The sequence below is a fragment of the Acyrthosiphon pisum genome, chromosome A1 (assembly GCF_005508785.2).
Source record: "Acyrthosiphon pisum isolate AL4f chromosome A1, pea_aphid_22Mar2018_4r6ur, whole genome shotgun sequence".
NCBI classification, from domain to species: domain Eukaryota; kingdom Metazoa; phylum Arthropoda; class Insecta; order Hemiptera; family Aphididae; genus Acyrthosiphon; species Acyrthosiphon pisum.
The window spans coordinates 31,742,553-31,770,011 of NC_042494.1; the positions used below are offsets into that span (position 1 = coordinate 31,742,553).

At 28.3% G+C, this 27,459-nt stretch overlaps 1 protein-coding gene across 3 annotated transcripts in view; it reads left to right on the plus strand.

Annotated features, from left to right (window-relative positions):
• Positions 1 to 24,304, plus strand: part of LOC100575324 (prolyl endopeptidase FAP) — a 208,747-nt gene extending 184,443 nt beyond the window's left edge. For all 3 annotated transcript variants that reach the window (XM_029486920.1, XM_029486919.1, XM_029486921.1), the window contains 16 exons: positions 3,649 to 3,743; positions 5,550 to 5,624; positions 13,913 to 13,965; positions 14,057 to 14,277; positions 14,685 to 14,842; positions 15,409 to 15,515; positions 16,331 to 16,454; positions 16,964 to 17,193; positions 18,177 to 18,338; positions 18,600 to 18,745; positions 20,165 to 20,292; positions 20,392 to 20,489; positions 21,307 to 21,501; positions 21,588 to 21,745; positions 22,073 to 22,284; positions 23,035 to 24,304. In XM_029486920.1, the coding sequence (XP_029342780.1) occupies positions 3,649 to 3,743; positions 5,550 to 5,624; positions 13,913 to 13,965; positions 14,057 to 14,277; positions 14,685 to 14,842; positions 15,409 to 15,515; positions 16,331 to 16,454; positions 16,964 to 17,193; positions 18,177 to 18,338; positions 18,600 to 18,745; positions 20,165 to 20,292; positions 20,392 to 20,489; positions 21,307 to 21,501; positions 21,588 to 21,745; positions 22,073 to 22,284; positions 23,035 to 23,178 (2,306 nt within the window). In that variant the 3' untranslated portion in view covers positions 23,179 to 24,304. The remainder of the gene's footprint in view (positions 1 to 3,648; positions 3,744 to 5,549; positions 5,625 to 13,912; positions 13,966 to 14,056; positions 14,278 to 14,684; positions 14,843 to 15,408; positions 15,516 to 16,330; positions 16,455 to 16,963; positions 17,194 to 18,176; positions 18,339 to 18,599; positions 18,746 to 20,164; positions 20,293 to 20,391; positions 20,490 to 21,306; positions 21,502 to 21,587; positions 21,746 to 22,072; positions 22,285 to 23,034) is intronic.
• The last annotated feature ends 3,155 nt before the right edge of the window (positions 24,305 to 27,459 follow it).

Here is a 27,459-nt window from a genome sequence, read left to right on the forward strand (position 1 = left end):
TGACGTGTCCACTACCCTCTACCAACAGAGTCACGTCATAAATATTTTATAACATAATCGATATAGTTTGACATATTTCTAGTAGTGGTATAATATTTACAATTGGTGTTAAAATATATGGATATCTTTGGAATACACATTGGAAGTAACAACCTTTATGACTAAATTATTAAATGTTTTCTCTGAAAAACAGTATAATAATATTAAGTTCATGTTTATAAACATATTATTCTAACGATTTAGTGAAACAGTTTCTTGACGTTTTCTTCAATAATAAACATTACGTGTTACTCCAACACGACGCATTAAGTTTTTGGAAGACTGAAAAATCGTTTAGAAAACTTAAACCATCATATTTGACACATCTCAATTGAAATATAGATGCCATGCTTTGAATTATAGTATATGTGTACAATAATTTCCGTTACGAAACGGTACATTACAAGAACTGCGAAAGTCGCCTTATTATAATATATTCAGCAACGCTTGACGCATTTCTTGGACCGCACAATATTATCATTTAACATAATAATATATCGTGAAATTAGCGTACAGCCGAATTTATAGTATTGAAACCACGATAATAATAATACATAATATTATGTTCAACAACGCTCGATGCACATGGAGTGAGTTGAGTTTTTTCGTTACTAGGCTTCAATATTATGAATTATATAGGAGCTAATGTAAAGTATGTTACACACAACAAACGTTCAAGGTTTAATTTTTTTTCTATACACATATTTGAAACATGTCCAAATATAGAATGTAATCGCATAATACATTTTGCAAATAGCATAATAATTTTTTTTTTTTTTTTATTGAAGTATCGCATAGTTTGTAAATAACTGATTTGCAAAAAGCACAAATGAAGTTTAAAGGTAAATATAAAATAAGATAGAAATAAAACGAAACTAATGAAATGAGATGGTTTTATAAAAACAGGAAACTTGGTTATTGGATCCATCCATTGATGGAATTTTATGACATTGGTTACAATATCATGTCAAGACGATGAGAAGAAAATATGTTATAATATTAATTTTAGTTTACACTTTTTGGTTTTTATGAAACTTGAGAGATCAGTGATGACAAGTGCTATAAGTGGATTTAAAATGGATTTAAATTCATCCAGGGATTTAGAAATTGAAATGTCATTGCTGTTTATTATAGTAGGATTTGGTTTGAATGATTTTTGACCCACAGTTACATTTACAAATGAAGGTGGAATTGTCAATTTCAATTAGTGGTTGCTGAGATAGTGGTATTCAGAATTGGGGAGTGGAGTTGGATGGCAGTGGTTGTTGAAATTTTTGGTTTGTATGTTAATATATGTTTTGTTATATTTGTAATTATGTTGTTTGTATATTGTACATAATTTGTAATTAGCACGTTGTGCTTCTTCGCAGGGGTTATATTTTGCTAAGAGATCTAGCAATTTCGTGTGGAATGTGCAATTTTCCTCACATTTTTTACATACGATAATATATACAAAGTAGGTCCAGGTATAGCCATAGGTTCAGAAATTTCTATACCATGTTATATGACGCCTTATTTTGAAATCGTTATCAATGGTTTTTATTTATTTGATGGTGCTTAATATTGGTAAAATTTCTTATGGTGTGACATATTTCTCCGTATGCTGATTCAATCTTCCTCTAGAGTGGATGGATGTAGGTCTCCCTTAAGAACTCTAATGGGGATTTACCTGATTATAGTAAGTTTACTGGTGTGATATTGTGCTTCAATATCTTTTAGAATAAGAATTATTGCTCTATAGTTCTCAAAAGTATCTATTTGAATTTTTTAGATAAGTGAAAGCTGATCTAAAAAATAAACTACTCGGTCCTATGATTTGTAGTAAAGATGCATTAAATAAATTAAATGCAAGAGGCAGTAAACTATTTTTTGGTGTAGTATTGCTAGTGTTAGGTTGCCGCTTATTTAGTTTCTATTGAGCCGTTGATATAGTATATTATGTTTTTTGCTAAACATTTATTGTCAACTCCAACTTGGTTGAAATTCCATCTAATTTTCATTACACTGTATTTGGTCATAATATTGTGTTTGCATCCTAGATAAATTTATATTTTCAAAAACACAAGATGACTAAATATTATATTTTTCGAAACATTAAAATTATAATATTCACATATTTTGTTTAACTCTCAAAGAGTATTGATTTTTTGTCAGGTTAATTGCATATTTATTAATTATTATATTATCAATATACAAAAAAGTAATAAAATAATTTTTGTTTTTAGTGTGTATTTTGCCTTAGTTCCAACGGCATTTAATTTCATATCCAACACTCTAAAATCTAATATCGTATAAAATAAACCATTTTTTTTAGAAACATTCCAATAATTGCTGTATAATAAACAATGAATAAAATCAATAGATTTTATCAAAACAAAAATCGTTGTCGGATAACCACCCAAAGGCACAGACATTCCACAATGTCTAAATTTCCATTAATGTGGTTATTTCGGTTTGTGTATCTCACGCTCTGTGTTATGTACTATAATTCACATTCATCACATTTTTAAAATACCAAAAAGGTAGATAGGCTGATAAATCTGCTAATATAATTTTTGCATATACATTTTTAAAGTAAACATTATCCGACCAAAAAATCACAAAAACAAGCATTATCTTTTTAATAGATGTTTATTTTAATTGACATTACAATTGGGTTTACAGCGCTTAAATAATATCTTGATATACGATTGCAAAATTAATTTCCAAATCTTTATGAATCAACAAAAATATTATAATTCATAATACATAGCAAAAATAACGTGGTTTGATGACAATACCAATTATTGTAAAATTTAAAAATTAAATGGAGCTACATATAAACCATTAGATTATTAATAAGGACCAATAGATTTTGTGAAAATAATTGTCTGCAAATACAGGAATCGTAAAAAAGACATAAATTAGTAAAATAAATTATCCTAATTTATATAGCCCCTTTCTAAACTGAAGTTTACTATTAAATAAATTCACGTACAGACAATTAAAATATTTGTAATGAGTATATTTTTTAAAAGTAATACATCATATAATTCAATTCATATTATATTTTATTCACTAAAAATGTTATTTGTAATTATTAATTATTGACGATGGCTGAATTCCCATTTATTTTCCATTAGAAAATACTTTCAAAGTATCTTCACCATTAAAAGATAAATAAAATAATATAGTGTTTTTTGCTTTGGTTAAAAATGATGAAAGTTTTTAAAGATTTCGAATCAATCTGCTATAATCTTCTGTCGGATTTTATACTCGATACAGTTTTGAAATACTGCAACCAGCGTTATAAACAGCTTGACAAGATGACAATAGAATTTCTTTAATTGATTTGGTTAAATATCGTTTTTACCCTAAACTATATATTATATTGTACTTTTATCAAAAATGTGTATGGGAAAAACGTAAAAAAAATAACGAATTTCACTTAAGATTAATGTACACACACGTCTCAAAAGAACGTGTACGTCTATATTTTATTTATTTTCCTATACTTCGAGTCTCAAGACGTATTTTTTTTTCTTCAAATCAGAAATAAAATTATTTTCCTTTCCAAACATTGTACATCAGCGGAGAATAATATTGTCATGCTTTTGTGTTTGTTTTCAGGCGTGGAGTTGGTGGTTCGAGACGCACAAGGTGGCGTCAGCGTATACAATGTCGAAACAAATAAACACAGGGTACTACTCACGAGTTCGTCTTTTGTAAGTGCCAATTTACTGGTATCAACTGAGCATACGGTTTTCACTGATTGAAGGCAGATTTGCAAAGCAATAAGGTTTTTTTTTATTATTATTATTTTTCCCACTCGGAATTTCGTTTCCACGTTCTGGCGTGGATTGTTTTTAAAGGGGAAAAAAATAACAGCAAATAGCAGTCGACGGATCAATGGGTTGTGCCAGCCGTCTACCGAAAGACCGATTGATTCGAACAGCTTTTGAGTAATCTCGAAACGATTAACTGGGATTTAATCTCTATAATATTATGAAACAAAAATCAGACACGAGGCGTGCGCATCTGTCATACTTAAATCATTTCTATTATTTTTTACATAGTTTACGAAGACATTAAGCGAACAAACTACTAAATTTATATTTGAAATGGACCGTTTCATATATTATATAAAATAATATTATTGAGTAAACTTAGTGTCAAATTACAAATTTTTTTGTGTTTAAGTGAAAATGATTTCGTACTTAAACATTAGCTATGGTTTTTAAAATGTAGTGAGAAAATGAAACTCAGTGGTTTCGGCTTTTCAACAAAGTTGTATAACGGTTTTTTTTTTCATTACATTGTTATTATCATTTTTTTTTTTTTTAAGGAACACCCTTTTTATTATTATTAAAATGAAAAACTCTTAAAAAGCACGCTTCTATTATACTTTCAATATTTAGAAAACTGGCAGTTTTTTTCAATCTCGTTAGAATGATATGGCCCCATTGAAGATTTTTATCTCTCAACGGTTTTACTTAAACTGTATTATACAGTGATAATTTAAAAAATGTTCCGTCATGCATGTTTTTGACAAAACTATTTTTAGGCACATTGAAATAACCATTTTTTCGTATAACACACTACATTAATTAAAAACGAATTTAACGAAACGCCTTTATAACAACGACTTAAATAATAATGAATAATCTATTTTAGAAAAATGAATGGGATCAAAAAATGATGAAAATATCAATAAGATTACTTCGTTATGAATTTACTAGTTTTTTTTTCTTTATTGTCCGATCCTAAATATCTAAATATCTAAATATAAATATAATGTAAATATCACTCAATACGTCTAAATAATCTAAGTCCAACTGTTTAATAATAATTTTAATTAAAAAAAATATATCTAATTTCTAATGACAAATTAAAAAAATAAAATGTTAAATTTCTTATTCGTATTATACAGGGTGATTTTTTTCACCAAATATTTCTCATCCTTTAAAAAAATAATTATATAATTAAGTCCAAAATATTTTTGAGTCATTAAAGAACAACATGAAAAAAAAAAATGGATGTGTTAATATTTTTTATCGTTATCAGTTGTGAGGTTTTTACTGTTATTTTTATATTTACTGTATTATATAAGAACATACCTACATTTCTAATTTCATATTTCCAAGTAGAAAATTATCTGAAGAATTTTTATACATAAAATCCAAATGAGTGATGCATAGCTATAATTCGTTATAGGTATTTAAATGATAGATGAACAGAGTAGCGGGTCAATATTTGTCTGGTACTCATGGACGATGGTCTAAACTCTAAACGTTAAAATATAATTATAACTCATCGTACACAATTCTCAAATATATAACCTACTAATCGATGTACCTACTTTCAAAAATAATCCACTTTTAAATGGAAATTAAAAATGTATGTTGTTGATAAAATAAAAATAAAACTTATGACATTTTAACGGTAAAAATAGTCAAAATCTACATAGCATTAATATACCATATTTTAGTTACCATTTTTTTTTTTTTTGTTTTATTTATGCGTGTTTCTAGAAACGAGTGAATGCTAATGAATTTCAAACGTCTAGCGATCAAAACTACGTGCTCCTGGTGTCGGACGAGAAAAAAGTAAGTGAAACGCACATCGTTTCAACGCATTTTGGGAGACAAACGCCGTACGTGCGACAATGATAATAATTGTATTATTTAATATAATTTACGTTGTGACGTGTACGGTTTATATAACAATAATATATATGATAATGTATTATGATACGCATGTGAAGTTTGAATGTAATTTTGTTTTCACGTACTTCACGGTTAAATCGCTGTGAAATCCGTAAAAACGAAAAATGATTACGGCTGTACGAATATGGGTGTTGGCCGAGTATGATTTATGAATATGGCTACGATAACGCTGGCCGAGTATTCCTGTAGATAGATAGATTTTTCGCCATCATCGCGGTTGTTCTATCGCGTGTTTTAGGCTATTTGTCGCAGTAACCGAACCGAGATATTGCCACTTACCTTTTTCTTTTTTTATTTATGCCTCGAAAAATCACCTAGACCACTCACTCTATCTCTCTCTCTCTCTCTCTTTCCACAAGTATCTCCGTCATTTCTCACGCCCCCCTCCACCCTTGCGCCCAAACACACTCAACTCCGAACTCTGAATATACCAAATGAACTGTAAAGACAAAAGTTTTTGTCTGCCGCACACCGTACCGGTATCATTAGTTATCGTTTTCTGAACGATTTAACCCGCACTCGTCGGCTGATGGGTCCCATTCGTAATCGTACGAACTTCGTTAGCAGGATACACTCACACACACACACACACACACACACACACACACACACACACACACACACACACATACGCGTGCGTATTTATACGTACTGTATATTATATAATTTATAAGATATTGTATATATTGTATAACAGATCTATAGAGAAAGCTTTGTATCGTCGAAGGGTGCGATACGCATAAAGGCGTAAACTATTTTTTTTCCATTTCCCATACAGAAATATTTGTTCATCCCTTGACCGCAGTTCGTCGAACTTTTGGGTCCCAATTTCCTGCATACATCGCACATTTTGTGGAATGAGAATTTACCACAATTCGCGTGCACGTGAACGATTTTTTTAAGCTTTGAGCTTAAAAATAAATAGTTGGTAAAGGTATTCCAGAAAAAAAAATAAAAATAAAATATGTGCTGTATATTTCAAATTCTACAAACCTTTAACATAGTATACAAAATATGCATTCCCATCGGGATAACTTTATAAGGTTTTCATTATAAGAACTGTCAGTGTTTATGCGAATTAACGCAAAAGTCTGTCACTGATTTGATTTTCGTCCTTCCGTTTTTAACGAAACTAGGTAAACACTGTGTTATTATTTTTTTTTTTTTAAGAGTTTTGTTACTATTTAACAACTACGAGGAAATCTAACTTTTAATCCCCTATCATAAATGTTGTATGTTTATATGCGACGTAAAAGTTAGGTTTTAATCACGAAGGTACAAAACTTTTGAACAATCAAACACAGTACTCTATGTTATTATTATAATGTAGGTATATAATATATAAAAAGTCTGTCCGCTTAAAAAACTTCATAAAAATGTATTTCAAAGGCATATATATCAATTTAATAGTCAAACAGTACTTAAACTAAATTATAAATAAACACAAGGACAGAAATCTAATTCCATAATTAATGTCATAGTATTGATGTGAAATCGTCCAATTCGCGGGCATTCAGTGATTATACTACAATAGATACCTATTAATTTTTGTTTTCTAATATTCATAGTAATATAATATTCATACCTATTCAATTATGAGAAGTGCATAACATATACTATGTATAATATTATATTGCATTCAAATCTTAATTAGTGGATGAAATATTATATGGATATGAAATTAAATTAGAAAATATTTAAGAAATAAATTGTTTTTATGCCGTACAACTACACATTTTAATAATATATAAAACTGTATGTTAATTAATTAATTTTTGATAATAATTTAAATTTGGTAACACAAATAATATATAATTTGATTGGTGTAAAGTCTATATAACAGCTTGTTAATGATGTTAAAAGTATTATGTGTTGTACTTCCTACCTAATTTTATTTTCAATATAATTACACAATTATTTTTTTCATTTTAAATTGATTTTAGTTGAAATCGTGTCAATTTTGAAACATTTTTTCACTGATATTAAAATCAAATAAATAATAAATAGTACAGTGGATGGAATCTGACGAATGATGCATTTAAAAAAATAAAACGAAATGGAGTGTAATAAGATTAATCGGTTTCAAATTAATATTATTATAGGGAGTTTGACCCGATGGAGATAAAAAGAAACAATAATAAATTACTAAAAGCACTTTGAATCTGTTACAAAAATACATTTAAAAATCATTGAGCAAATAACTGTCAAACATAATAATATTATCTAATGAATTATACCAATTTGTCATGCTATATTTCCGGGGTTTTTTTTTCGGAAAATTCAATATTTTTCTATAATTGGATTTTTTCCCTTATAGTATTGCATTAAGAAATGTTTGTGTGTATAGTGATTGTATTATATTTTCTTGCTCGGGTAATAACCAATAAAAAGTCTTATAGCTTAAACTATATTATAGATTTTACGAAAATATTTTGTTATTTTGGTAGGTACATAAAACGAATGTATAGATACGGTATATATAAACCGAATAATATTATTATTATATTTACAAATGAAAATCCTTGTGGATTCCATGCTACCGTGCACAAGTACAATATTTCACCGTCGACTTTATTGAAAACAATATGATAGCCTGGTTGGAAAATTCAAAAAAAAAAATTCGACGAATAAAAGTAAAACGAAAATTTCTAATACTAAAACCACTTTTGCAGTGAACTCTCGAGGAATGGACGTAAAATGTTTTGGACCAAAAAACGATAAAGTTAAAATGGATGTTTGATTTGCATAAGCTAGAATAAAAAGTTTTCCGTCAACGTCACGTCCACGCGCGTATTGCCGTTTTTCTTTGGCCCGTCGACGTTTGACGTAAACGACTAAAAGAAAAAATGTTTTAATATGTAAATACTACACACGCCCGTATATAATGGTAATGTATACGTGCATATTCTATGGCCGTACCCACGTCAACCGAATGCCCCGGAAAATGAAGAAATAACGAATACTCGATAATATATTCGGGGGAAAAACGAAACGAAACGAAAAGGAATGACGTACGAATGGTCTTTATAGTTATTGTGGGTGATGTATTGACGACTGAACGTGTATTATACGCACTTCACCAGTGGAATTACAAATTTTAAATTACTCAGAGCAACGTTTGGACAGGCCCCATGAACGGCTAAAACAATACTGTCCGTAAACCGAAATACGATTGATGTTCGAAAAATAAATAACCACAACTGCGGTAGATAGGTAAATGATATTAGTAGCAAAGCCCTGTACAATATTATATTATATGATATGATGTATCATTGTACTTACGTAGATCGTTTTCTTTTTGGCTTTTTCCTTCTCCTTTCGTCTCGATGCGTTAGTCAAACTTTGACTGTCAAATATTCCGTATATTGTATATTTTAGATGACTACTGACAAGATCATCCTGATTATTTCGTTTTTTTTTTAAATATAATATCGAATTATCTATTCAAAAAAATTGAATTCGAGAATTTAATCACAAAAATATAATAATAGTAATAGAATATTGTTGATCATCAATAGTGTTTTTCACTTGACATTTGGTTCTTTGAAGTACTTGAAATTGTATAAGTGTAATCATAACTCGATAATAATATATTCGGAAAATAGAAACGAGATGAAAATAATTTTATAGTCTTTGGTTATTTGCGTCGATGTATTGAGAACAGAACGAGTATTGTACACTTCACCTGTGGAATTACAAATTTGAAATTACCCGGCTCTGCATAACGTTTGGACAGGTCCCGTGAACAACTATAACAAATGACCGAAATCAGAAATTCGATTGATGTTCGCAAAATAAATAATATCTGTACGGCCACCATGTTAGATAAGTACCTACAGTATTAATCGCAAAGCTTTGTATATTATTACATACCTATGATATTATCTACTTACGTAGATCGTTTTCTTATTGCCATTATACTTCCCCCACCCCCCCCCCCCCCCCCCGTCAAGATTCGTCAGGACTGGATGCGATTCGTCCATCACCCTTCTTGTACGCCTAATATACGGCGACCTCGATGGTTTTTTTCAAAAAAAAATATTTCATCGATATCGTTGAAATACACATCTGCATAGGTACTATATACGACCATTATTATACGCGAGTACGTAGGGTTTATTATATTATTGGATTACAATTTTTTGTCGGAATTCGATTCCCATTCCGATCGTTTATTTTATGCACATGATGTAACACACGCAGATGATAGACTCAGTTAGACTATATACGCTCCTTTTTTATTAATATGATACCAATAGTAGTCTTTAGCGTTTTATTATACGTTTCATATTTGCATTCAACCATTATATTATTCAACTGAAAAGTATAAAATATCACCAATTCTTTTCTTCTTTTTATTTTTTGTCGTTTATGCAATGACTGATTGTTTTCATACAACTAAGCGGACACGTACCCCCGTTAAATTGAAAATACTTTAGGTAGGTACTTTGAAGAAAATAATGACTTCGTAGATGTATCGGTATGTTGCCAAAGTATTATTTTAAAAAAATTTGTAATAAATGTATTTTCATTTTAAATGTCAGGAATACGAGGAAGCTGCGTTGGTTAAATAATAGTAGTAGGTATTTGTTGTTTTAAGATTCTATTGAATGAAAATTGAATTAAAATTTTATGTTGCATATGCCAAACTTGAAAATGTCCAATGAAACTCACAAAAACAAACTAGGATTATTAATTAAATTTACCTGCTTAGAAATTATAGGTACATGAGTTACATTTTCATTAAAAAATTTCAAAATTTATAAGAATAATTAAAAAATTACAATTAGTAATAATGAAATAAGTATCATTAATAATAAATATAATAGTACCTAACCCTAATTATTTTTTAACACAAATAGCTAACAAGAGTGTATACCGGGAAATTATTTAGTCATTGAAAACTCATTATTTCAAAAAGTATAAATGTTTTCGAAAATATTTTTGCACATAGTATAAAGTCGTTACAAAACAATGTTTGTATTAAAAAATTTGATTAGATTAGATTTTTGCTTTAGAATATTATTCTAAGTATTTTGATACATACAAATCGAATTTAGAGTGAGTAGTTTACGAATTATAATAATAGTATTTAAAGTAATGATGAGGAGAGTGGAGTGGTACGGGGTTACTCCAAAAAGTGTTTGCCCACTACTGTGCTCATGTAAATGTACTTATAACTCACAAGCTTCTAGCCCTAAATTCAATTTGTATGTATCGAAAAACTTAGAAAATATTTTATTTTTAAATAAAAACATTGTTCTATAAAGATATGAAACTATGTAAAAAAAATATTTTCAAAAACATTAAAAAGTATATTTTACTATTTTTGAAAAATTAATTTTCAATGATTAAATAATCACTCTACATACCTATTTGAAGTTCGATGATATGCAATATAGCTACACAAGTAAGCCAAAATTATCAGTTAAGTTTTTTCCCTTTTTTACTATCACTACCTAAGTTTATTTAGTACCCTGTCAGTATTTAAAATTGTTAGCATCAAATGGATATATTCATATTGCTAATAAAAATTAAAAATTTCAAAATAAAATACCCAGAACTTTTTTTCAGAATATTAAACCGCTATTCAGTTTATGTACATCGAATTTCATATGTTACTCACATAGATACTGTTGATATAATAATAATATATTAAATGTAAGAATAAGTATTAAAAAAAAAAAAACAAAGTAAAAACATAATTGTAGTTAAAAATAAATGTATAGAATGACTATTGTTAATATAGTATATTATTACATTTATTTGCAATCAAATTTGTTCTCGCGATTCTTATGTTCCATACAATTATCGCATGTCACATAATTTCTTGTTTAACTTTCAAAAACAGCCAACTACTGTATTCGAGTGTTTGCCATTATGTATAATTATATTATTTTATTTTTCTGGTTATAGGCAACTTTAAGGTTTTTCCGTTACAACTCGATAGATTGTAAGTAGGTATTTCAAAAATAATATTATGTTATTCAACTCCCTAACCATGTTCAAATAACAATAAAATTAAAATATTATGGCAATTTCAGTTTTTTTTCTCGAAAATACTTGTATATAATTATGTAATAATAGTACAATAATTTTGCGTGTAGATTTATTAAAATGAACGAATGTGTACGTAAACATAATATTATACAAAATATCATATAGCATAGCCGGTACCTACGTAATAAATACAATAGGTATAGGATGAATTATTTATCTTGATAAAAAAAAAATAAACATATACCTGTAATCTATATATATTATAAATCTGGCCTATCCGGATTAGCTGCTTGGTATTTGAATATTAAACCAAATTATTCAACCAAAAAACTGACTGCCGGCCTGTTTTATATACCGCACAATTTTTGTACACTTTACGAAAAAAAAATATATAACCTCTTATTCGGTAGTTTTTTTTTTGTTTTTTTTTTTTACCTTCAGTTTCTACAAAGTATTTTTTTCCAGACCTCTCTTTAAAAAAAAAAAAAAAACTCTTGTAGAACATAAACTTTTACTGCGATCCTCGGAGAATTCATTACTGCACCTTGCCGCCATCACTGTGCAGTGTACATAACGGGCAAAATGTACATTTCATCACGAACGTTTATAATGGAGACCCGTTAGCGTTATGAGCAATAATATACGTATATAGTGGACTAGCTTAATATATATTTTAAGAACGAATTTACATTTTTATGACGCATTTGGATACATGTCTGCCACGCGATTAAGCTTCGCGACAACCGTTACCAAGGACACCAAGTACAAAATCACGACTTAATACGTAATAAAAAATCATTTATCCAACATTTTTATTAATTTTCATTTTGGATTTTTTCATTTCAATTAAATTCAACTGAATATAAAAATAATATGTTTATCGGAGCGCGTAGTTTTTGTTTAATTAGTAAAATTTTAAAAATTCAAATAAAAAAATTATAGCTATTAGGTAATGATATCGTTAAATTACTCAAAAATATTTCCAGAATTATTCATTATGGTTGGTACCTGTTATAATTTATAAATATAAGCAGATAGACAAGTTTGAAGAGTTCTGAGTATTGTATTTTTTTAGAAAACTACATAACAAGATTGTCCTGATTATTGCGTTTATTTTTGATATCTCGACTTGTGTAAATATTATGTTTTCGAGATTTTAGTCAGAAAAATATAACAATAAATAATGATATTATATTTATCATAACCTAGTATATTTCACATACAATTTGATTCCGTGGACTACTTTGTAACTTTACAACTGTTTTCGTTAATTATTTTTATATTATTATTATTATTATTATTGGTTATTACGATTTTATAATATTATATTCATTGTAACAATTTAACTTGAAATGCACTTTTATAGTTATATAATACAAAATAATAATGGTTTTTAGTGTTTGCTTTATTATATTCTATAGGTGTGCTTTATTGTTTAAACATATGAAATACAAAGTCAAGCCGAAATTCTACGTATAGTTTCAGATACTACGCAGTTTATTACGCTTTTTTGAAATTTAATAATAAAAACTTAATTAAGTCACAGATGTTTATGTCTAGTATTATACGATCCACTACCCACAATATTTCAACATGGTAGTGCGAATAATATAATAATACGGTATATTTACGCTACCTATAAAGTGAAGTATTATTATTGCACCGAATGTCCAACACTTCAAATTCAGTTATAACCCGAAACAATACTGATGACGTGATGATAATATTACCTATCACGATTTAATTCCAAGTAAATTTTCTACTATTGTGAAGTATTGAAATTTTCGAAAAGTAATCCAGAAATAATCGGCTTAGAAATGATTGAAAGGGTGATAAAATATGAATTCCGACCGTGTTGGTCATATAGGTTCATAGAAATACTATATTATATTATAATATAGATGAGTAGAAAAACGTGGGAAAAAATAAATCTCTATTTTCATCTTCTGAAATAATAGTAATAATATTATAGCGATTGCTGTATATAAATACCAACATAATAATAATTTTAAACCGTAATTTTACCCTAAGTTATTATTATAATATTAATATCATAAGACTATATCGTCACACTCGACGTAAATACTTGTCTGCGCGTTAATAGTTAAAAAAAAAACGCTCAGCTCTCGGCATTTTACTCACTCGACATCTTTCGTTTTTTTTTTTAGATTTACACGAACACGCGGGAGGCCAAGTATCACGTTTTCGAAGTGTCGACCCAGTAAGTCGGAGGGCGAGCACCTCCATGCTACGGGATCCTCTACGCAGGTCTTAATAACGGGGTATTTTTTTTTTCTTGCCATTTTCCACAGAAACGGCGTACCGCTCATGATCGTCTCCAAAACGGTTGACGATGGCGAGCAGATTTACATACAGAAAGCGCAATGGTCGCCGACGGGCAGTGGGCTGGTGTTCGTGCACAAGAACGATTTGTACTACAAGATCCACGGTAACCGGCACAGCAGAGTGGTCAGGATCACGAACACGGGTTCGCCGACCGTGTTCAATGGCATACCGGATTGGCTGTACCAGGGTAAGAGGCAGATTAGTGATAGTACGTCATCACTGTGTTGTTATCGTTATCGCTGTGTGACGCACGAGTGTGAGGCATAATAGTATATTATGAGTTCGACGGCTAAAGCGCGTAAAAAGGCAATAATTATTATACATTGTAAAGGAGAATATTATATTTTCAAGGTTTTGCAGGAGTGCTGGAGGTAAATTTATCAGTAACGAAATTTCACAGTTAAAAAAAGTTATCAACGGGAATCACTCGACTGACAATGTATTATAGGCAGTGCCTATATTTTCAAAAAGTTTAATTGTGAAAGAAAAATCGTCAGTCACACAGTCAGATTAAATCATAATATTATATGTTTATAACCATTATTAAGTTTACCACAATACATATTCACGTCACGATCATTTTTTATATTTCAGAAGAAATTTTTAAATCCGATAAAGCGTTTTGGTTTTCGCCATCCGGTCGGTACTTAGCGTACGTCACTTTTGACGATTCAATGGTCGGCGAATACAAGTATCCGGTATACAACACTAGATTCCAGTATCCGTATTATCAGTCACTACGATATCCAAAGGTAGGTTAGGTTAATTATACCTAAATGTATTATTATTTAAAAACATTTTCTGTTTACGTGTTCATAGTATAATTTTTTCTTATTTACACGGATTATTTAAAATATATATATTAAATAATATTAAATACATATTGTGATACATGAGTATTAATATATTTAGTACCTAGTATAAATTATTATAGTTAGGAAATAATTATATTTTTACTTATATAAGTTATTTTTATGAAATCAAAAAAAAGTTACCTACCTATTATTATATTTTAAATATATTACTTTTTTTTTTTTATAACGCAAAATTATTTTCGTGTAATTTATTAAATTTAAAAGCTAAAAATAAAATACTGTATAATTACATAGTTAAATTAAAAATTACTAAAAAAAAAAACAATGAACATTGTATATGTAATGAAAAGTTTTTAAAACCACGAAGGTTATTTTAAAATATAATAATATAATAACACTACAACTATGCGTATATACATACTAAATTGGACCATTTTTAATATATTATGAACACCTTGTTAATTTCTAATATATTTAAACTCACAAGTTATTGCTTATTCCAGGCGGGAACGCCAAATCCAACAGTGACTGTCTGGTTGAGAGACTTGAAAAACGATAGTTTATCAAACGGCACACTATTACAAAAACCACAAGCCTTACATATGGAAAGGTGAGATGAATTTTTCAAAAGGGGGCACGATATTGAAAAAATAATAATTTCACTCTAGTTAAGTTAAGGTGAAGTTATAAGAACCATTAGTTATCAATTGAAAATAATAAATACTTAAAGTTAATATGGAGAAAATATTAACTTAACTCAGTCAAAATATCTTAAAAAAATAAAAAAATTGAAGGTTAAATATGTTTAATATTTTGTTTAACTACCACCTGAGTTATTTGTCATTATTTAATTATCACGCAAATTACATTTAAAAAAATAAATAATAACTACATAATATTAGGTACCTAAATTGTTAAAAATGTGTACTATACTGTATTCTTTCTTGTTGAACACTAGCGTTTATACTAGGCTTTGGCAATTACACGTTTGTACCAACTAAATTCTTAAATCTACTAATATTTATTTGTTGATTTTTATGTTTAAAATCATTTTAATCACTCATCCAATAAAAAAAATAATAATATTAATTAATAAATTTAAAATACAACTGTAAATTATTATACTTTGTATAATGTTTATTGTATAACCATAGATATAACTGGTCGTATTACTGTGCAAATTAAATAGGAAAAGCTAATTTGTTACCATTGAGTCTTTGACTAGAACTATTTAATAAAGAATTTATTAAGAAAAGAGTTTAAAAATAAATACATTTTTTACTAGTTAATGCCCGTTTTGCAATTTGGTACCTAGAAAAATAATTTTTATTATTTGTATAAAATAAATTATATTTTATTATATTATTATATAGGTATTCTTTTTTAATGGCTCAGATTATACCACTCAATTTTTTTTTTCAATAGTGAACCCTATTTGATGCATGTCAAGTGGGCAAATGAAAAACGTATTGGAGTAGTTTGGATGAATAGAAAACAGACGACAATGGTCATATCTGTATGTTCTGAGCCAAACTGGGAGTGTCAAGACGTGAGTATGAAACGATTAAGTGAATCTGTGACAGTCGTATGATAAATTGATCGCTGTTTAATCCCTACGTTGTGCTCACTACCTAGTGATTTACATATTATAATATAATACCTATGATATAATATGGAGACGATGATCTAAAAATGAATATATTATTATTATTTATTATTCAACGCGCGATTGATTTAAATAACATACTGATTGTAGACGGATAAGTGATTAAATTATATTTTTGATATTTTATTCTGTATAATAATGCTCCATCGTCATATTATTCGAATACATCGGTTGGTAAATTTGTCGAGAAAATATTATGTTGCCAAACAATTAGCCTTCACCTTGTCGTGGTGCCTCGAATAGACCAAATATGCAGGTTTGGTTAGTTCAAAAATCATTCGTTACGATTTCAAACAGTACATTTATTGAAAACAAGATATATTTTTTTATCTCCGTGTAGGTACCTGCAACTAAACTAACTTATACTGTGACATAATAATATGTCGTTTCAGTCTTACGTGGAGAAAATCGCTGATGGAAAGGGGTGGCTGGAAAACACCCAAGTGGAGTTCAACGAGGAGGGCACTAGCTACTTGGCGATATTACCGGTACTTGATGGTCCACGTGGCACGTTCCCACACATTTGCCTGGTGGACATATCCACAAAAATCGTACTCCCGCTGACGAGTGGAAGCTTTTGCGTCGTCCGAATCGTCCAGTGGGATCAGGCGAACAAGATAATGTAAATAATAATAATAATAATAACTAGTGCGTGTAAAATAGGGTGATAAGAATTTTGTGCAACAGTATTTTATCTTAATAAGAATTAAGAGTAGTAGAAAAATAGAGAAAAATATATGTAACGAACACGTTATGATTAATAGACGACAATCCAAAATGATTTGTACGATTTAAACAATATTATTCTTAAACACTATAGTTTTTATTTGTAAATCAAACGAAAATAACTACTTAGTATGAAACAGTTATTATAGCTGAGGTCAGTAAATACATTATTTTAATAATAATATAACACGTTATGAAACAATTTTTTTAATGTTTTATCAAGCCAAACAAATTTTGCAATAGTATAATGGCAATAATGTCTGCATAATAATTCTCCACGTCGACTTCAACGCTATTGCGTGGATTAAGTCAATGACCATCGGCCGCGATTTTAAACGAATCGGTATCGCAAAATATTAATTATTGATGATATTTTCGTGGTACAATCGAATTATTATTACTATCGTCACCCACGTCATTTCGAAGAGCAATATTATGTTTCCAACGTTTTAGTGACAAACAGGCGCGGTGTGATTGATCGTGTAATGAGTACTTATAGGTAAAACTCATTATATGACCTATAATGACGTTTCCGAATGATCAGATGACGATGTGACAGGTGTAACTAGCGTAGAACCACAATCGACTATTTTATATAATATAAACCCGTAAAAGTATAAAATGTAATATTTATCATTCCCCAAACGGTTTAAAAATAAAAACAAAATACTCATTAAAATATAGAACGGTATATTATTACGTTCGTCGGGGCCGCATTGGATGAGCGTGAGCGTTTGTTTTCAATTTAATGAAAACTTACTTTACTGTGGTATCACAGTCGCTGTGTCTGTTCGAAACGTTCAATTATTATTCGCTTTATTGCGGTATAATTGTCGGTGAATAATTTTACACTTTAGAATTGCTAAATTTAATTTACAGATACTTTGAAGCGATACCGGAGGGGAAACCATCGCAAAGGCATTTATACAAAGTACCCGATAACGTAAACAGCACGGTGGGCTGGGAATGTATGACTTGCCCTCCGAGCGGACCGCAAAAGAATACTTCCAAAATGGACATTTCCACGAGTTCTGATATCAGGTAAGTCTGAAACTCCGTGCGCGTATAATATTAATATCGATATAATAATCATCTGACACTTATTTTGTTGCTGTTCGTCGTGTTAAAAAAAAAAGATAACCCTGAATCTTAAAAATTTCATCAGTTTTTGTTTTATAAATCCTACAACAGTATAGATAGGTAGCTGTAAGTTATCGTCATTCTTCTTGAGTGCGCTACCGTCGACCACCGTAATGTATGAATTATTCAACAGATGGAGTTATATAATTTATTTTTTCACAGCGACTCGTTCCGGTTGAGTCTTAAGGGATTGGAGACGTCGAAACTTCCACAAGACTCGTGGCCAGTGAGGACAAACTCATGTCTATATGTCCGATCTCATTTTTGTCGGTACCCGAATTCCAAATACTACGTTTTAGAATGTTTAGGTAAGTGTTAGAAATTGCGGTAAATATTAAATATAATCAATGACTTTGTCGAGTGGCCTAGCTATTATTATTTAAAAACATGTGGCGTTGTAGCGTACATTATAAATGAATTTTTAGTTATTATACATCTATAATTAATCTATATTATATATTATTAAAATATTCTATAAATATAATCATTAAGTTACTCGATACAAGCAAATAATTATTTCATGAAAATATATTTATATATTATTTATAAATTAAATACAATATTAAGAAATTGTATGCATCATAATCTGTCATAAAAAAACGATGATACCTGCCGCATGTTGATATATTGTTTATACGAGTGAAGGCGTATTCATCAGTCTCTATTGCTATTATATTCCATTATTTTATGTCTTAACGAATGTTTTAATTTACTGTACATAATATTATATTGTATAAATATAATATATTGTGTTTATCTTAAAGTATTTTAAAGTATCTTACAGTATTATGACATGCACGTTTATATTTTAATTTTGTAGTCGGATAAAAAAACATGATTTGCCCAAACATCGTTAAAAATTAAAATGTTAAGCAACTGTATAATGAAAACGAAACACAATCTAAATAACTATCAGGTACATTTCACGATATTAAAAAAGTTAAAATTATAAAATTGTATAATTTAGTAATTTGTTTAAATTATTCATGTTTACTTATTGGTTAAATTTTAAACTTCATTCTTTAACACTTTCATTCTTATTGAAAGTTTTTGCTGACCGTCATATTATAATATCATAATTAAGCACGGTTTTAGATTTTGAAATTTGTTTTTTTTCTAAGTAAAAATTAATGTATAACACAATAGTTAATGTAAACAATTTCAGATAAGGTCCAAAAATGTCTTCAAATACAGCCTAACCTCTGTTTGTATTCAATATATTTTATTCCCCTAGTTAGAAAGGTTCGGTTCTAATTTGAATGAAGATAATATGCTTCCCACAAAATTTGGTAAAACAAAAAAGGGTATCTAGTGATGTTAAAATCACAATAATATAAAATTAACTATTATTTATGAAATCATTTATTTTGTTGATAAATGTGTACTACACTAACTATTAATATTGTCATTATTTTACGGTCAACACAATGAATATGAAATAGTATGGCACATATTGAGTTCTAAAATGTAAATATAGGTACTAATATAAGAACTAAAAGGTTTTATTTAGATATTTATTATATACCAATATTATATACATAATACTATATTGATTCAGCATTTCTTAGTTCTAGATAATTGTGTAAAAAATGAACCTACATGGTTATTTTGGAGCTTAATTGTAGATCATTAATAACTTACTATACGTATATTACTTATAAAAAGTGGATTTTTATTTATTTAGCACATTTTGGTTGGTCCATGATTACAATACTTATTATTTACAGGTCCCCTAGTTCCAAAAGTGATATTGATGAACCTGCAGATAAATCAAAAAGTAATGATATTGAACAATTATACTGCACTGGCAACTAAATATTCTGCAATGGCTAAACCTAACATACAAATAATGCAGGTAGATAATTAATAACAATTATAAACAGTGGGATAAGCCAATATGGGTTTTAAGTAATTATTGATACAAAAAAAATAAATTCAAAATTAATTTCCACAGGTGGAGGTGGAGAGCGGATTTATAGCTCAAACCAAATTGATGCTGCCTCCCGCGTTTAAAGAATACGACGAAACCGCGTTTCCGTTCATTTTATACATGTAAGAGTGGTTATGTTGTAGTTTTTATATTTTTTCGTATTGCAATAGTATAATAACATTATTATAATTTATAATAGTAGTATACATTAATTGTATATTCACAGAACGTTTTTTTTATTTCTCCGCGGTAATTATACCATGTGCAAGTGGGAATGACCCACTCAGAGCACACTGATTTTACCGTATTACACATCAAGGAAAGATTACACATTCGTTGTCCGTCTATTTGCCGCAAACACAAAATAAATTTACTGTATAGCATTTTACTGGGAGATTTTACAATATTTGTTCATGAATTCTCCCCTTGCACAAAATATTTACCTATTTTAAAATTACAGGGAGTTTGCACACTCAAAATCGGGTTTGCCTCTCACTCGAAAATATTTACCATATATACACCAAACCTTATTATACAACTGAAATAATTATTTCAAGTAAAGAACACAAACTATTAAATAAAACATTTTTTTATTGTTATAAATATTAAAATCTTAATTATAATTGCACAAGTTTTATTACTTCTCTAGTGAAAGGTACAATATATTCTACAATACGATCATGAATTAATAAACAATAATTAATAACCTATAAGCGATTCTGATGATTAAATTTCCAATTGAACATCGAGGCTGTGGAGTGTGGCTGAATTGCGTATTGTGAATATACAAATGTATACTACTTATAATATCTATAAAAGTGACTGATTCGTTTTTGATCTTTTGGTGTATTAATTCGGAATAATGGAATAATATTTGATGGTCTAATATCATGTTAACGTGCATTTTGGGGTAAATAATAATATTTTTGTTGGTTACAGAAAAGGCAAGCCTGGCACTCAGTCAGTGACCGAAGAGTGGTCTGTAGATTGGGCCACGTACTTATGCAGCAACAAAAACATTATCATTGCTATCATCGATGGGCGTGGAACACTGGGCCAGGGTGACAGGTCAAGAACATCAATTTACTATAAAATGGGAATCACGGACATCCAGGACCAGCTTTCGGTTTTGTTGTAATTACAGAAATTTAATTTACACTGATGTCCATTGTTTAATTAAACGTAGTATGTGTATGGTATAATATAATTTTGATATACAGGTATCTCAAGGATACGATGAAGTTCATAGACAAAGATCGTATTGGCATTTGGGGAAAAGGATACGGCGGATACGCCACAGGAATGATATTGGCCAAACAACCGGAAGTATTTCGATGTGGAATTGCCACGTCACCGATTACGAATTGGGCGCATTTCGGTAATTATTATAATATCTAGCCTAATATAATGGGTGTATTCGCGTAGGTAACTATTCATTATGTAAAACCACATGCTTTCAGAGATAAATGATTAAATAATAATTGCTAGTTTATAATTTTATAAAAACAATTTTTTTTTTTACTTTGTTCTAAAATAAAAATTATATTTTACTATTTTGTCGATTTTTAAACCAATTTACAACAAAAACTGTTCTTTAATTATTGTTCATATTGAAATAATTTAAAAACAATTTGTGCGCCTATATGTGAAAAAAATAGAAATACTTTCATTTTGAAAATTACAATGATGTCTATTGTTGTTTTAGATTCAGCTTGGACTGAAAAGTTGATGGGCACCCCAAATGTGACAGACAATTACCGTGGATACGAAGACTCGGATTTAAGCAAAAAAGCAATTACATTGGATAAAAAACTATTAATGTTAATCCATGGCAGTGCAGATGAAACGGTCCATTATCAGCATAGCATGATGCTGATTAGAGCATTAACAGAAAAGGGGATATTATTTAGACACCAAGTGCGTGGTCATTCATTACTTTTTATTTTACAGTTTATTAAGTATAAGTTATAAATTTAAAGAAGAAAAAAGTTCAACTAAAAGGCAAAAGCACATAAATACAGAAGTAAAACATTATCTCTAAAATGTATTATTATTTAATAATATCAATTTTTTTTTTATGGTTAAAGAAAAAATAAACAATATTGCTGTTAAAGAAGTTTCTAGTTAGTTTAACTAACAATATTATACACATTACTTTTGTTTAAATTATTAAAAATTAACTTAAAATTAAGTTACTTGAGTAGTAATAATAATATAATGTGAAAAAAAGTTCTTTATGGTTTGAATAATATACATTTATTAAATTTAATGATTCCCTAAAAAACCTAAAAATAAACTACGGTGACTATTAGTATTACTATTCTTGAAATCGGTAAATTATATTTGCAGTACGTATACTAAAATATATTTATATCAAGAATGATTGTCAGTTCTGTTTAACTTATAAAATGCATAATATTTTTAATTGGTTTTAAATAATAAAATGTACATTGTACATACAATTTATTATTATTGTAAATATAAAAAACAAATCTAGTGTTTACAAAAACTGTAAAGAATATAATACTATTAATTATTATATATGATACACTCCGAATAATACTATTATAATAATTGCATGACATTTGTTTACAACTAAGTAACATCATTTTATCGAATTTATACTATTAGACAACATTGTAAAGACAATTTTATTTTATTTTTCAGACGTATCCGGACGAAGGCCACACTTTCGACGGATCAACTAAACATTTATTGCATGCTATGGAACATTTTTGGGACGAATGTTTCGGTCCATTAGATTTTGACGACTGGGACGAGAGCCTAAACTTTTTTGCATTCACGCAATAATACAAAATAATACAAACCATATTGACCCAGTGATGTATTTATGGCTGGGGGATAGGGGTATAATGTACTTCCAGGGAGTAACTTATATTCCTATATAATTTGTTGAACCTACATGAAAAAAAAATCGTGTACATTGTCGAAAACATTTTTTTTTTCAAGAATAATTGGTACTCACTAATCTGTTCATAAAGTATGTAACTTATCAAAATAATAAGTTGTGATAACTATACATCAAATAGTTGCAGAATCTGTTATTTTTGACAGTATTCACAATCTCTTATCGGTACCTACATACGGGAGAATTTGCTTGGGCGTTGTGTTATCAGCTGTGTATTTATAATCGTGGCAATCATTAATTTATGTTATAGCATTTTATCATAGGAGCTTTTAAAATGATTCCTCATAATAATTATAATTACCCCTGGAAAAATATGATGCGTATAACGCCACTGGATCGACTGACACGTGTCCGTTAACGGCTTCAGAAATGTATTCCGATCATATTAAAATATTCACAGGGTTATTCATTTCATACCGAAATAGAACTAATTGTATTCCAAAAATAAACAGGCAAATATCGTGATCACGAAATTACGACAATCTGTGAAATTTTCGAACAAGCGGAGTCTTAAAACAATAATAACCCTGGTGTACGACTTTATTTTTGTACCACATAACCATTGAGAGCTTAAGGAATCAATCTGAAGTATTTACTAACAATAGTTTACTGATAACATAAAATTTGTTTATTGTCATAAAATTATTTGTACACTCAAATTATTTACTAACACAGTGGTTACATTTCACGCATATATGCATTGTACCGGTTTCATTTAAATGTACACTTTGCTTTTCCAATCAGAACTAACTACAGTAGAACGTTTTTGTAACGACTACATTTATAATTGTATTGTTAGTGTAAATCGGACATATTAAATTTACTGGTTACCAAATAATTTCGTGAAAAATAACATAAAAAACAGTAAAATTTGTTGTATTGAAATATAGTCGATTTTCTATTGATTGTTATGTAGAATATCGAATACATTATTTGGCTCAAGTAATACTGTGATAAAAGACTATAAAAAAAAAAAAAAAAAAATTGCAATGCGTCATAACAGTAAAACAATAATAAACACAACTTTCGTTATTTTATAAATATCAACACTATAATATGTTATTATTTCATACAACGTGTATGAAATTAATGATAGCTAAAAAATCATTAAAATAATTAACTGCCTGAATATCTGTGTACATTCATTTTGAGAAAAGCTAACAGTTTATTAGTGGAGAATACTTTTTAACGATCAGTTCGTTCAAAAAAATATTATTAAATACTTAACAATAATCACTTCAACCGTATTATGTTCCTTGAAAATATGAAATCATTTAAAAATAAAACTATTATTGATACACAATGTCTCAGGACTAAAATGTAATTTTATTTTATGTTATTGGATGTTAAGTAGTAAAGACATTTTAATTTCTGTGAAAAAAAAATGTATGCCTATTAAAAATGTAAGTAATTATTTAAAAGTGTCTTGTTATATTCAAAACTGGATAATACATTTCAGTGAGTTTAAGTGATTGATAATTGTTCAGTATAATGTATCTATCCTAGTGCTCGATACGAGTTGATCTGTTGTTATTTGGTATACACAAAAAAAATCATTGTTGTTATATTATATTATTTATACATTCCTTTAGTAGCTAAAGTTTAGCAGATACTTATACAGTTTTGTGAATTGTGTGTATTAAAAAATCATGTTTGATAATATTGCAGATAATTTTTAAAATAATGAAAATACTGTATAGAATTATTAATTTAGTACTAAGTAAACTAAGTATTGTGAGCGTGTTAATTTTATTTTGGAAAAAATTCAAACTAAATATACAATTCTAACCAATATTAAAAATGTATTTTTTGTATGAATACATATAATATTAATTATATTACAATAATTTCACTCAATATTCAACGTTAAATTATTGTTTTTCGAAAAAAAATATAGTCCATATGAAATATTATATTGTAAGAAAAAAAATGAGGAATAATCGATTAAGAAAATTATTATGTAACCCAGTTTTTGGATCTTTTTTGTGTAAAATTTTATTTTTATATATCTCAAATGTTTTAGATATATTGTTGCTTGTGATGAATATTGTTTTATGTTAATTTTGTAATGAATATTTTTTTTCTATCACCATTTTACGTTAAGAGTTTCACCTAAGAGGTGACTGCAGACTGATTAATATTTCCATTAAGCCTTCATTTTCGTATTAAATTTTCCAATAGCACACTTTATCTTTATAACAATATTAAATCATAATTCCAATAAAAAGCTGCTGCCGTTTAATTTAATTGTATTTAAATATATGTCTAAAAATAGTATCACATACATTCCAATCTTAAAAAATTAAAAAAAAATGTATTTTACAAACGGTATAGGTATAGCTTTTCATAAATTTGATACTTTCTTGTTTTATTCACACAAATGGTATATTTTAATATCACAATATTATTACCACACTTTCTTTCGTTTCTCTGCTTAATTTATCTCCCCCAGAAAAGTACATAGGTACACCATGAATACAAAGTCTATGGTATTATATAATAAATATAATATGTGATTTCAATCTAACATAGTAAATCAGTAATTTTCGAAAAATTATAATTTATTGAATGGTAAAATATATTAAATTTTAGCTTTACAGTTACTATGATAATATTATAATTATTACGTCATCGATCCAAATCTCCCAACATTGATGACGTTTCCGTTAAGATTTGATCTCTTGGTTTTGTTTAATACGAATAATTTGGCTGTGTTTTGATATATATACTTTTCTTTTTCATATAGTTGTTGTGTTTAGCATCGTCTTAAAATTGCCTACAATGAGCCCGAGGTGCCTAAGTCCGTCCAGCGCGTACAGCATAAACAACGGTTTATGTCTCGGCGACTATTTAGATTAGATCGCACGAATAGCTCCCTACAAGTGATACAATAATAATATTATAACAATATTATTACTGTGGACTAAATATTATAGTCAGCGAGACCCTCAATACATAACTAAAATTATATTATAATAACGTCTTTTCTCGTATAATGATAATATTATACATATTATATTATTATTATTCTTAGGTTAAAGTTCCTCGTAATATTAATATAATATACTGTAGGTTGGCTTCGGTTTTCGTTTGAAAATGTTGAAAACATATCAAATAAAACATTTTTTCGATTGCAATGTAACGGTAATGATAATATGAGTTTCCTATATTTTAACTCACCAACACTTGATTCAGCGGCGATACAAGTGTTGAACGCTTTTGTGTAGTATCGGTACCTAGTTGTTTTAAACTGATTTCGTTACAGCGTTTTGTTATCGTATTGTTATGTATACAATTTATAATTACAAACATTATATATATATATATTTTTTTTTTTTAGTTTAACAAAAACGTGTACCTATTAAAAATATGTTATGTCCATATCTTAAAGATAACGCCCTGAGTTCACACACATGCCTATCTTTATGTTAAACGATATACAATACAACTAATACAATACGACGTGTAGATGTATTGTATTGTTTTTAGCTATATTATTATATTATTATTACCCATATAAAAATATAAAACCGAAAATGTAATATTTGTAACTTAACCCTTTCATATTTATGCTTTGAATGTATAATGTACATTAATTACCGCATTAATAATATAAATTTATATAAAATGGTTATAATCTGTTAAAATTATTAATACTATATACGGACTTAAAAAAAAAATGATTTACATACTGTGTGTTTCTAATAAATAATACGTTTAAAACAATTTTAACGTATTGCTAAGTATACGGTGTTATGCGTGTGATTTATTGATGCTAATATTTAAGAGTTGTGTATTTATTGAAAATATTATAAACCTATTACCGTTTTAATGTTTGCGTCGTTCTGATGTAATGTATTATTATTATAATATACTGAAAAACAAAACAAAACAAACAATAATAATATAGTATTTATTCATTCTATATAGATTGAAACGATTTTTGATTAAATGGAAATTTTCCCTACTATAACACTAAATTCTAATAAAATTACCAAAAATATTCACCATTAAGACCGATCTGATAATAATATATTTTACCTTCTCATCAATTGGTAATTTTTTTTAATAGGTTTACTTAAATATATGAAAATATTTTCTATACTGATATTCATTACTAGTATAAACTGTGAAAGCTTAGACTCAAAAATAGATTAATCAGT